Source organism: Taudactylus pleione, unplaced genomic scaffold, assembly GCF_031769625.1.
Source record: "Taudactylus pleione unplaced genomic scaffold, aTauple2 ptg000560l, whole genome shotgun sequence".
NCBI classification, from domain to species: Eukaryota; Metazoa; Chordata; class Amphibia; order Anura; family Myobatrachidae; genus Taudactylus; species Taudactylus pleione.
Window position 1 is genome coordinate 1,617,307 of NW_028284962.1, and position 12,973 is coordinate 1,630,279.

Here is a 12,973-nt window from a genome sequence, read left to right on the forward strand (position 1 = left end):
CAGTGAAAGGCATCAGATATGGAAGATGGCATTAGTTTACCTGGATGAAATGCACATTAACGTTATAGAAGTGATTCTCTTTGGGGGCAAGAAGTCACAACAGAACAGTGCCAGTAGAGGGTTAAATAACAGGGACCACAGACCAATAGTTAAAGTTCAAATGAAGGGGGGGGCGGTGCGGCCCCGCAGATGTCGAAATTGGGGTCGTACAGTGGCATCACTAATGTTTGGTGTGCGCAGCACCAACATAGGTGTTGGGCTTCCCCCAAGCTCTCCCTTAATGTGACTAGATGTCGTTTGGCAGAACGGCAGTGGCCAGGCTGTTTTAGTAGGGCACTGATAAAAGGGCAGGGCACACTTGCCCTAATAAAACCGGACAGGGTGCAGCACCCTTCTAAAACAGCCTGGCGTGAACACTAATTAACCAGGTTTGTTTCAGTATTATGGGAAAATTATTACTGTAGTAGCAATTCACACAAAAAGTAGTTGGGGAAGAGGTTATAACTAGATGATTGATATCAGTAGTTTGGACAATTTTGTCTTTTTAATATCTGTAATTGAAAGATTAAATAATTTTTTGTTTTGATCATTTACTCACTGTTATTGTATTCCTTTTTTCAGAGTATGATCCCTGCAGTCCTGAACTCCAAACTATACCCCCCTGCTTGGATGATGGCATCTTGGGTGTTGGTTCGGAGCCCAGCCAAGATATACTGGAACTGGAAAGAGTCAACAAAGCCATTGAGGAAGTCAAGAGTGAGGTGGAGAGGGAGCAGAGGAAATATGAAAAACTACTGGGGACACAGAAAGACTACAATGTCCCTCTAAAAAAATCTGTAAAATCGGACTCCTTTTCTCCTCTAGAGTACGATCCAGGGGGCTCTGGGACCAGTGGTTCATGTTATAACCCAACTCCACTGGCTCATTCGGTCAAGCCATGTAAATATACATTAGATGATTTAGATGATGAAAAAAGTAAAAGCAAGTTAATGGAATATGTTCCAACAGCAGTGACTTCAGTTTCTAAGTACAAGACCAACAAATATGTAATTGATAATTCCAAACCTCACACAGATATGGAGTATGATCCTATGTCAAACTATTCTGCTAGACATTTAGGTAAGGTTAAACACCAAAAGGTGACCAAAAGGAAGAGAACCAATAGCCAGGATGAAGGGTACGCTCTTTCCTCTAAGAAGCCATGTTACCAGACTACAGAGATGCTAGTAGAGGCTAAATTTTCTGATTCTGAAGAGGATTTTGAATCTCTGTATTCTCCAAGTGCAAGCAAGCTTCTCCTTTCTGGGACAAAACAGAGTGTTTCATTAACTGATAAATCCTCCAAGTCTGGTGCTACAGACAAGTGTACGGTAAAAGAGATTGCTGTCCAGTATGACATGGGCGATATTGGACAACCCATAAAGAGACACAGTAAAGATCTTAATAAAAAATCACTAAAACCTATAAACCCAAAGTATGAAAAGAAGGATTTTGTAAAAGAGCCTTCTGGGAATGCAGACGCTGGTAAGAGCAAAGGCCTTAGTAAAGAGGGAAAGAAAGAAAAACCAAAAGGTATTGTTAAAAAGAAATCTGGAAACATAGATGTTAAAAATCGGGAAAACAAATTGCGGGATCATAAGAAGACAAAAACAGAGAGCAGACCACCAGAAAAGAATGAAAGTGAAAAACTTAAAAAAGAAACTTCACCAGGGAAATCTTTAACCGTAGCCAAATGTATCAAGAAAAACAGTGAGGTCAAAGGCAAGGATAAAATTTGTACTTATGTTAAGAAAGACCCAAGGGGTAAAGTAGGTGATGTCAATAATGGGAAACATAAAGTAAAAAAATCTAAATCTTTGGTAAAGTCCAAGGAGCCTGCCCAAGGAATTGGCAAGGCTAAACCAAAACAGAGAACTCTAAGCCATGTGGATTTATTTGGTGATGAGAGCAGTGAGGAGGATGAAAACAAAAAAACTAGTCTGCAAAATAGTATTTCAAATTCTGAGAAAGGTGAAAAGAGCACACAAAGAAGCAAAGTGACCTCCCGTAGGACTTCTACTTCCTCTGTAGATTCCTCTGAGATAGATTATGGCAACCTTGAAAAAAATTTGGACTCTGATTCTGATCCAGACCCTTTGGAGGAGTGCTTGAGAGTTTTTAATGAGTCACAAGATGTTAAGACTGAAGACAAGGGCAGAATGGGAAAACAGGTAAAATGTTCTATTGCATGATGAAACATGAATAAAGCCTGCGAATTGTGGGCATCAGCTTGTTCCCTGCAAGTCTGGCCAATGTTCGTGTAGCAGTCATTTAAAAGGCAATGAGGTGGTATTGCCTTTTAAATAATTGATACTTCAAAGCATCGACCAGACTGAAAATGTTTTATGTGTGTAGAGCTCCCAGGCACAACAGTTTCCTAATTTGTACTATTAAAGTGGTTGACATAACTCTGGCAGCCTCATAACCAGAGGAGTAGCGTGTAGCCAGGATGGCCCGGAGCACATGCGTGCTACGGCGCCCCCCCTCAAGTGTTCCAGGGAGGAAGTGGGTCCATATGGGATTAAAGTAAAGAGAAGTAAAAATAAAGATATGGGGCAGCCCCTTGTTGTGATGCCCACATGCAGTGTCCCCTGTAGTTGAGCCCTTATGCAATGCCCCCTGTCATAGTGCCCTTTGTGCCCCAGGGGAGGTGCCCCTTATTCAGGCCCCCAGTGGTGATCCCCCCCCTATGCAGTGCCCCCCAGTAGTGATCCCCCTATGCAGTGCCTCTTATACAGTGCCCCCCAGTAGTGGTCCCCCCTATGCAGTGCCCCCACTAGAGGTTACCCCCTATGTAGTGCCCCCAGTAGTGGCACCCCCTATGCAGTGCCCCTTATATAGTGCCCCCAGTAGTGGTAACACTTATGCAGTGCCCTCTAAATAGTGGCCCCAGTTGTAGTCCCATCTCCCCCCCCCTTGCGGTACCCCCTGTGTTGCCCTTTATATAGAGCCCCCAGTATTGGTCCCCCATGCAGTGCCCCTAGTAGTAGTACCCTCCCCTTGTGGTGCCCCTACCAGTAGTACCCCCCTTGTAGTGTCCCTAGTAGTAGTCCCCCCTCTCTCCCCACCTTGCAGAGACCCTCCCCCCCTATGCAGTGCTCCCAGTAGTGGTCTCCCCCCCCCCCCCCTCTTGTAGTGTCCTTAGTGGTAGTCCCCGTACCCCTTTGTAGTGTCCCTACTATAAGTCGTCGTTCCTTGCAGTGCCCCTAGTAGCAGTCCCCCCCCCCCCCCTTCCTTGCAGGGGCCACAGTGGAGGTCCCCCCTCCCTATGCAGTGCCCCCAGTAGTGGTCCCCCTGAGGCAGTGACCCTGCTGGTTGTCGCCCCCCCCTTGTAGTGCCCCTAGTAGTTGTCGTCCCAGTAATTGTCCCTCCCCTTCTAGTGCCTCTCCCCCCAGTAGACGCACGTATTAAAAAAAAAAAAAAAACTCTTACCTGAATCCCTGCTCCCGCCGTCGCCATCCGCTCCTCCGTCTGTCCTCCCAGGCCGGCCCACTCTGCATTATGGGAGAGACGTCATGACGTCTCTGATTACCCACTGCGGGTGCCGGAAGATGGAGCTCATGAGTGAGCTCCAGCCCGGCTCCTGCAGTGAGCGCATCAGCCAATGAGAGTCTGACAGACTCTCATTGGCTGCTAATTGAAACAAACACACTGCTGCAGGCGCTGGCGGCTGTGTGTTTCACTCACTGTGCAGTGCTGACCGAGCTCTGTCTGGTCAGCGCTAAATGCGCGGTGCAGCTGTGTCACAGAGACAGTGTCTGCCCGTGGCCCGCATGGTGCTGCGGCCCTGGGGGCACATGGCACCCTGCCCCCCGGGCCAGCCCGCCTCTGCCCGGCAGACTGTCAGCATAGACAGCTGCTGGATACACAGCGGACGGCGTCTGGAGCTTGTGCTCCACTACGGCCAGTTACTTGCTTAATGATCATCTGTAGAATATTCACCTACAGATCTACTTAATGAGCATAAAGTAGATCTGCAGGTGACTGTTCTATATACTGGATTTATGCTTCCATACTTCATGCTGTACCCCAGGTAAATATTTTTTTTTTTTTTGTTCACGGCTCACCAAAATTGGCATTCTGTTAGTGAAGTCCATGCTTCACTTAGCCAGACTACCACTGGCTGTTAAAATAAAAAAAACTACCAGTGACACAGCGGGCCATATCCAATTAGCTGTGAAAAGTTTACACTTCTGCAAACTTTTTGTTAAAAATGCGTTTCGTGCTATCCTAAGCAGCAAAAACATTTCACCATCTCGGAGCAGGTGAAAAGTTGTGCAGAACCCCTATTTTTAGCCATAAAAGTTGAGACTTGGTTCAGAATCCCATGGACACGCCCCCTTCCCCCCCAATGCCTATTTAGCCAAAAATAAAAATAACATTTTAATTAGCTTAATATGGCCTATAATGACATGTCATTTTTGGGGTAAAAAGCGTTGGGAAATGGGTTTAAAGTAGTGGGAATGATATTTTTGTGGGCTGTATGGATGTGACAAGTATTTTTAGGAGTGCATGTAACAGGTGTATTTTTTGAATTTTTTTTAAAAGTGGCGGGTAATGAATCCAAAAATACGTACACCAATTTTAATGTACTCTCAATTTAACTACAGCATTTATTTTTACCAAAAAATATTGTTTTTTAACATTTTTCACTCTAATGCTGGGTACACACTGGCAATTGATCGGCCATTATATTGTGTGCCCATCAGCCAGTGTGTACCAGCGATATGTCTGTTAACGACGACATTCACAAACATATTGCGTCGGCTGTGCTGCACAGGCGATGCCCAATAATTTAGCCGATATATTGGGGCATCATGCTGTGTGTACAGGTATTCAGGTGACCACCTGTACACTTGCAGCAGAGGCTGCGGGGAGGGTGGCGCGCCACATGCCACCTGGACAGCGGGACACACGCCTAGGTGACAGATGATGGTGGTTCAGTGTGCATAAGCAATCATCTGCAGATCACTCGATCTGCAGATATCTGTTAGGTGTGTTTAGAGAAAAATGCATATAACAGCTACTTGAGCCCAAACCCTGTGATTATGGCCCCTAGTAGACTTCTATAATGTTTACCCTACCTAGCTTGACCTTTTGTTGAGGTACAGGCAAATTTTTCCATTTTCACCTGTACTTTTCGCTGCTAACACCAAGGTATTTTTTTGGGAGGAATGCTGCATCGCTTTTTGCTATAGGATTGTGCGTATAACTGCAGATGCAAAACTCTCACATTCGGAAGAACAGTGCTTTTTTTTCATGTGTAAACTTAAACGTTTTTGCATCTAATTGGATACGGCCCGAGCATGGCAAAACCAATTGAGTTTGATGAACTGTGTTTAACCAACAGTGGTGGTAGCTATTCTTTTACTGGCTGTAAAATAAATCATGCTAGTAAAAGCATGCATCTTCTCTTTTTTTATTTTTTTTAATGCTGGTGGGTAAGTTACTAAATGTGTCAGAAATTGTACATGTGGAACCATGGGTTACAGAGGTGCCATAGCTTGAGCTGTTTGAAAACAATTGAATGAAGCCTTGGTTCCACATCTTCTATATCTCCTTCATTCCCTAATTCAGTGATTTTTCAACTGGAGGCACACTACACAAGATTGCCAAGGCACACTATCCGGCTTTGTGGTGTGCGTGACCAATGAAAAAACAAACATTGGCTCCCACATAAAAATATACACACACCAGGTGATGCTGCTTGAGTCGCCAGCCTCGTGTTTAGATTGCACTCCAGAGCTGTGACTGACAGCAGACTCCTCTTGCCTGCTATGGATTCAAAGAAGAGCGATGGTTAGTGGCAACATTGCCACCCACAGGTGCAGATATTGAGGATCTTATGAGGAGTTGTTACATTACAGAGTCCCCTTACCTAGCACCACCTTAAGGTGCCCATTCACTGTGCGATAAAGCAGCCGATCCGATTGTTTGGTACGATTTGGCTGCTCTACCATACTGTGTAAGGGGATATCATCGGACAGAGAGCGCACCCGTCGCGCTTCGCACCCCCAGATCTTACTGCAGGTTCAGTTGATCTCGGGATGCAAAGTGCGATCCCACCGTGTGGGGACCGCCCGATATGTCAGATGTCTGATCCCCCATCGCGTTGCACGGTGCATATCGCACCGTGTATGGTTAGCTTTAGACATTGTATATCTATAGAGGCAGCACAGACCATGGCCATAACTGTGTGGAGTTTGTATATTCTCCCTGTGTTTGTGTGGGTTTCCTCCGGGTACTCCGGTTTCCTCCCACACTCCAAAAATATACTGGTAGGTTAATTGGCTCCAAACATAAATTAACCATAGTGTGTACAGTATGTGTGTGAGCATATGATATGGAACATAGATTGTAAGCTCCACTGAGGCAGGGACTGATGTGAATGGTCAACTATTCTCTGTAAAGCGCTGCGGAATATGTGTGCGCTATATAAATAACTGGTAATAATAATTAATAAACTGGGTTTTTTTTGTATTTAGCACTAGACCTCCTGTAGGAAAGGAGCTTCTATTCAGTAATTTGATCTTTGGCAGGCTTTTTCCTCTATGAAAAGCCTGCTTATTGCTGACAAGGTACAAAAGTCACAGCATTGTCTGCTATATCTCATAGCCTAAAGGTGCCTATCCGTTAGGCGTCCTGAAAGTCTGAGCGTCTAGTGTTCAGACCTTCAGGTCACCGAGGTGCGGTGCCCACACTGAACGGCGTTCACTGAACGTCATTCAGTGAAGGAGCCCGACCTCCTGCCCCTGAACATGCCAAACCTGATGAGCGTCGTCAGGTTGACAGGCATGTTCAGTAGACAGTCGTGCGCGCGCATCGCTGGTCCTTGCCGGCTATCCGTTACCCGACTTTGTGAACAATGAGACCAAAACCTCCTGGTTTCGGTCGGATTGTTCAGTCTGGTAATGGATAGGCCCATTTGTGTGTGTTTTTAGGTTTTTTTTTATCCTGCCATGCGGTGGTTGTTGTTTTACTACCGTTCTGTATTTAGAGTCTATACAAGTCCATTCTCTCCTGTTATTCACTGGGGTGAATTCAGTGACCTTTTTCACATGCATTAAACGCCACTCCAAATTTTTTACTGGACTGGACCCTTTTGCCAGTCCTTTCATGTACGGGCTTGTCCATTTTATAGTAACGTGAACATTTCAGATTTTTGCACTGTATTACAGTCCAGTATCAAAAATGAAGAAAAAAAAAAAGACTTACAGGGGTATTCAATATGGGAGCGATAACATCGTTTTTGCCTTAATATCGCACTTTTGACGTCATTATCGCAGGTTTGACTTTTACACCGTATTCAATTTCAAAGACTTATCGCAGTTTTGAAAAGTCTTCGATAAAAAACGGGGATAACTTTCACCATTGAGTAGGTGACGAAAAAAAGTGCAGAATTGGGGTTTAGGGGTGCAGGCTTAAAAAAAATAGCCTGCACCCCTGGGAATGACATTTAAAAATGAACTGTGTCAAAAAAAGTTTAAAAAAAAAAAAATAGGGACACCCCAAAAAATTTATTGAAAAATTGGGGTTAAAAAAAAAAAAGGGGAAAAAATTGTTAAACAATAGGGAAATGGGTTCAGGGCTATTCTGCAAGTATGCAGCAGGTGTTTTATAGAATAGAATTATAGCGGCAGGTGCACAAATGCAGAATTTTTAAAAACTTACTTTAGGGACATCAAAATATGCTAGTACCCATTTTCATGTACCCCAAATTTGATGGGACCACTTAAAAAAACAAAAAAAATAACCTAAGTGCTCTTCTGCATCACTTCTTCAATGTCGGAAAAAAACACCTGCTGCGGCTTTCTAAATCCCCGACTTTCAATTAAAGGCTAAAACGGGGGTACCCATAGTAATCCCCCATGTTTTTACTACTTTAGGGGGGTCTTACAATTTTTTTAAGGAAAAATTCGTAACTTTACGCAAATCCAAATTCGGAGTTTCCCGTTTTCGTTAATTTTATATTGAATACGGGTATAAGCGGGAGCGCGCCCGATACTTTAACACAGGTAAAAACTCCGATATGAAACGTTAACTTCGGCAGTGAAGTTAAAGTTTCATATTGAATACCCCTCTCAATATTTACTCAAAATCAAAAAGAGAGGAATGCAGACTCATATTAGGGGCACGCTTGAAAATGAATTGGTGTATGAAGAGAAACTCTAGATTTTGTTTTATTTATATTAAAAAAAAAAAAAAGTACCAAATACATTTCTATTAACAAAACAAACATATACAGGTTGAGTCTCCCATATCCAAATATTCCGAAATATGGAATTATTTTGGCATGACTGAGATAATGAAACCTTTGCTTTTTGATGATTCAATGTACACAAACTTTGTCTAAGGCACAAATTATTAAAAATATTATAAAATTACCTTCAGGCTGTGTGTATAAGGTGTATATGAAACATAAATTATTTCATTTCTGTACACAAACTTTGATTGAGCCACAAAATTATTGAAAATATTGTATACAATTACCTGCATGCTAATTGTATAAAGTGTATATAACACATAAATGCATTCTGTGAGTATTTTTGGTTCCCATTCCCAAGATATTTCATTATGATATGCAAATATTCCAAAATACAGAATAGTCCATTCTGCAAAATACCCCTGGTCCCAAGCATTTTGGATATGGGAGACTCAACCTGTATTGGGAAGTTTACATATGCCATGTGCAGGAAATGTCCATTGGATGTTAGTTATGTTCCATGTGTATTAAAAATGTAATATCCCAGATACTAAATTGTAACTGTGTGAAAAAAATACTAGGTGATATATCATGGACTGGGAACAGCACTCTGAATAATGCTGGGTACACACTGAAACGATGGATCGGTCAGTAGACCGATCCGCCATCCAAACTTCCAATTTGTAAGCTACACACACACACTTGCCAATTGGCCTGACATCTGGGCGGGCATTTAAATTTGCCCGCCTAGTTGTGATGTCAGTGTCGGCAGTCCCTTCAGCCAGTGAGAATGGTAAGGTAGTAATTGGTGTAAATTTCAGTCAACGACGGTGTATAATACAAAAGAGGTTTAGATTTCTTCTTGGGGTTCCATAGGGTCCACAGGAATTACCTTTGGATATATAGTTGGATAGCATCCAATGCACCAAACGGCAAAGCTTTGGAGCTCCCAGCATGCACTGGTCCTCCTCCCTCTATACCCTGCCCCCAGCCACAGGCATTCAGTTGTTTCGTTTGGTGCACGGCAAGTGCACCTGATTTTACAGTGAGACTGCTCAGGCAGTCGCATTTATTTTTCAGAGTTTAATGGTGCTAGGCGCCGTAAAGGACACCTGCACTGCGACTCCTGCTACCTCCGCTGACGCCAGCAGAATCCGCCTTGTGCCACTGAGTTTTCGTCAGGCCTCAGCGGGGCTGGGAAGTGGCTTTCTGCTGAGGCCTGGGACTGCGGACGGGGAAATGAAGATGCAGGTAAGTGCGCTAAGCAATCCCTTACCTCTGGTGTTGGGACTCATCAGTGGGCAGCTGCTTGTGCAGGACGACTCATCACTAGGCCACCGGGAACGTATTGTCTGTTGCCGGGGACGGGTGGTAAAACACACTAGAGTGCACTAGTACATGTCTTGCCACCTTGTAGTGCAGTGTCTAAAATCGCAGCCTAGGGGAGATAGGCGCTCCCCAGATGTTGCAATCATGCGTATTCATGCATTGTATGTGATTGTATGGTAGTTGCTGCTACTTGTACACTGCGTATTGTTTTCAAGCTATCACTGTGTCTCTCCTCATCTATCTGACAGTGTGTGTGGGGGTCATTGTTATTATGTTGCATGTATACTGTGTACCTCAATCATTGATATAATATTCTGAAGGTAATGAGCAGGATGTGAGCTTACCAGTTGGTTTGTCTTGTAAATTCTGTTCTACAAACCTGTCTTATCAGGATGTTGATGAAATATGTAGCAGATGTGACAGATTATTTCAGCATATATCTAATGCATCTGTATCAACGGTGGAGCCACAAATGGTGGCTGTCACGCCTTACGCTGCGGCTCACTCTAGTCAGTGTATTGCCATCCTCACTCTCTCCACAGGTGGAGAAGCCAGTGGGGATAAAGAAGCAGAGGCATAAGAGAAGGTCTCGTCAGGTGTCACATATTGACTCAACTATATCGTCAGACTCTGAGACTCAGAGCATTGAATCAGTCTATGAAATAGAGGATTATCAAGTTGTGGACGTTCCCTCACTGGTTAGAGTTGGTCTCAACATAAAAGAAGTAGAGGAAATTTCTCTGATAGATGATGAGACAGTCTTTAGGCACCAGTTGGTATCTAAAGATTATTTTCCTCTGTCTGGATAGCTGACTAATCTTATGGCTGAAACATGGGAGACTACTAATAAGCATTTTCAGCCCACTAAGAATTTGACCTCTTGAAATCCATTTGCTCCAGGAGCCTGTAACAAATGGGAGACTCCACCAACTAATAGATGCGCATGTGACTACTTTGGCAAAAGCGCTACGTTGCCCATCCCAGCAGCATCCTCGTTAACAGAGGTTACCGATAGAAAGATTGATAATCATTTAAAATCAATGTTTTCATTGTCGGGAGCTGTTACCAGGCCCGCTACGGCTATAGCCTGGGTAGCTAAAGCTTTAGAGGAAATGGAGTAAGGCACTAGAGGCGTCTATGATTGACCCATCTAGGGAACAGTGGGCTCTTCTTGGCCAATTGCTAGAAACAGCTATGTATATGGTGGAGGCGGGGATCGATGCAGGTGTCCTAGCGTCTAGGACAGGGGTCCCCACCACTGTCCTCAAGGCACACTAACAGTCCAGGTTTAAGGGATAGCCATACTTGAGCACAAGTGACTTAATTAGTACCTCAGTTATTTTGATTTAACCATCTGTGCACAATCATGGATATCACTAAAACCAGGACTGTTAGTGTGCCTTGAGGACCGAGGTTGGGAATCACTGGTCTAGGATCTCGGCCAACTCGGTGGCAGCCCGCAGGTCCCTCTAGCTTAAGACTTGGAAAGCTGATGCAGGATCCAAGAAGGCTCTGTAATCATTGCCATTCTCAGGGAAGGTACAATTTTGTCCAGGACTGGATGATATGACTTCCTTGGCAACACCAAGGTCAGCGGAATTACCATCCACGACTACCTCTAAGAGGCAGCCATATATCAGTCCTTTCGTCCACAAGGTAGGACTAACAGGCAGTCCTCAGCCAAACAAATTGGCAAGAGATTACAGCCCAAAGGGTCTTGGTCAGGCAAACGCCCTTCTTCCAAGCCAGACTTTAAGCCTACTGTCTGATGGGCCTCCCCCTGGAGGATGTCGGGGTTGGAGGCCGACTGCTGCAGTTTACTCAGACCTGACATCAGACCACTACAGATGCCTAGGTACGAGGCCTAATCTCTCTGGATTATGCTATCACATTCCTCAGGCATATCGCTCAGTGGTTTGTGGGCACAACCCATCTTACAGACCTGGTAAGGGCCGCGGCCTACTGGGAGTCTATTGTGGCCCTCCTGGAATCAGGTGTTATACTCCCTGTCTCTGTGATGCAACAGGGAAGGGGTTACTATTCAATTGTGTTTTTAATTCAAAAACCCATTGGGTCACACCGCCCTATATTGAATCTGAAATCCCTCAACAGATTTATCAAAGTGCCCAAATTCCACATGGAAACCCTACTGTCAATTGTGTTGGAGATGGAGCCTGGGGACTTTATGGTCTCCTTGGACATACAAGATGCATATCTGCATGTCACGATTACAAAATCTCACTAAGCCTTTCTCAGGTTGGCAGTAGATCAGCAACACTATCAGTTTCAGGCTCTACCCTTCGGGCTGGCCCCTCGGGTATTCACCAAGATAATGGTGGTTGTGACGGCTCATCTCAGACGACAAGGAGTCGGGATACTGCCATATCTAGACGACGACCTGATATTGGCACAATCTCAGGAGATGTTACAATGTCATCTACGGATGACCATTGTCTGCTTACAAGAGCACAGCTGTGTAATCAATTGGAAAAAGTCATCACTTTCTCAAACTCAGCAGATGGTGCACTTGGGGGCATGGCTGGACTCTTTGAAACAGAGGATTCTTCTTCCAGAGGACAAGATTGTAACACTGCAGGCTCATGTGCACAAAGTGCTTTGCAAGCAAACCGTGTCAGTTCACTTGGCGATGCAGGCGCTGGGCTCCATGGTAGCCACATTCAACATGGTGGCTTATGCCCAGTTTCACTCCAGGTCCCTACAGCTGTGGATCCTGGCCCAGTGGGATGGTCAGTATCATCAGATAAAAACCCAGATGGGTCACATCTCACCGGAGGTCCGCCTTTCCCTAGCCTGGTGACTGGAGATGACTCATTTAAACATGGGTCATCTGTTATGGATCCTGTAAAGGTTATTTCTAACCACAGATGCAAGTCTGTGAGGATGGGAAGCAGTGACGGGTAGTCGCACTTTTCAGGCAAAGTGGACAGTCCAAGAAAGTAATCTACCTGTAAACATATTGGAGCTTTGGGGAGTGCACAAAGCACTTATGTTGGCACGGGACCTTCTACAAAGCAGGCCTGTTCAGGTTCAGTCTGACCAATGCGACAAAAGTGGCCTAAATAAACCATCAAGGAGGCACTCTAAGTCCAGCGGCCATGGAAGAACTGGCGAGGATTCTGCTATGGGCAGAATGCCATCTTCGTGCAATATCTGCAATGTTTATCCCAGGTATTCTCAACTGGGAAGCGGACTTCCTAAGTTGCCAGGACATACACGCCGGAGAATGGGACCTTCATCCCGAGGTATTTAAAGTCCTCGTGGACAGGTGGGATACCAGACGTAGACCTTATGGCATCTTCGTCACAGCCACAAGGTCCCCAAGTCCGGGTCCAGAACAAGGGATCCTCAGCAGCCTTCATGGACGCTCAGGCAGTGAGATGG

General features: G+C 44.8%; 1 protein-coding gene across 3 annotated transcripts in view; it reads left to right on the plus strand.

Moving 5' to 3' along the window:
• REXO1 (RNA exonuclease 1 homolog) overlaps positions 1-12,973 on the plus strand; it is a 126,887-nt gene that overhangs the window by 46,074 nt on the left and 67,840 nt on the right. For all 3 annotated transcript variants that reach the window (XM_088452953.1, XM_088452954.1, XM_088452952.1), the window contains exon 2: positions 622-2,210. In XM_088452953.1, coding sequence (XP_088309079.1) covers positions 622-2,210 — 1,589 coding nt within the window. The remainder of the gene's footprint in view (positions 1-621; positions 2,211-12,973) is intronic.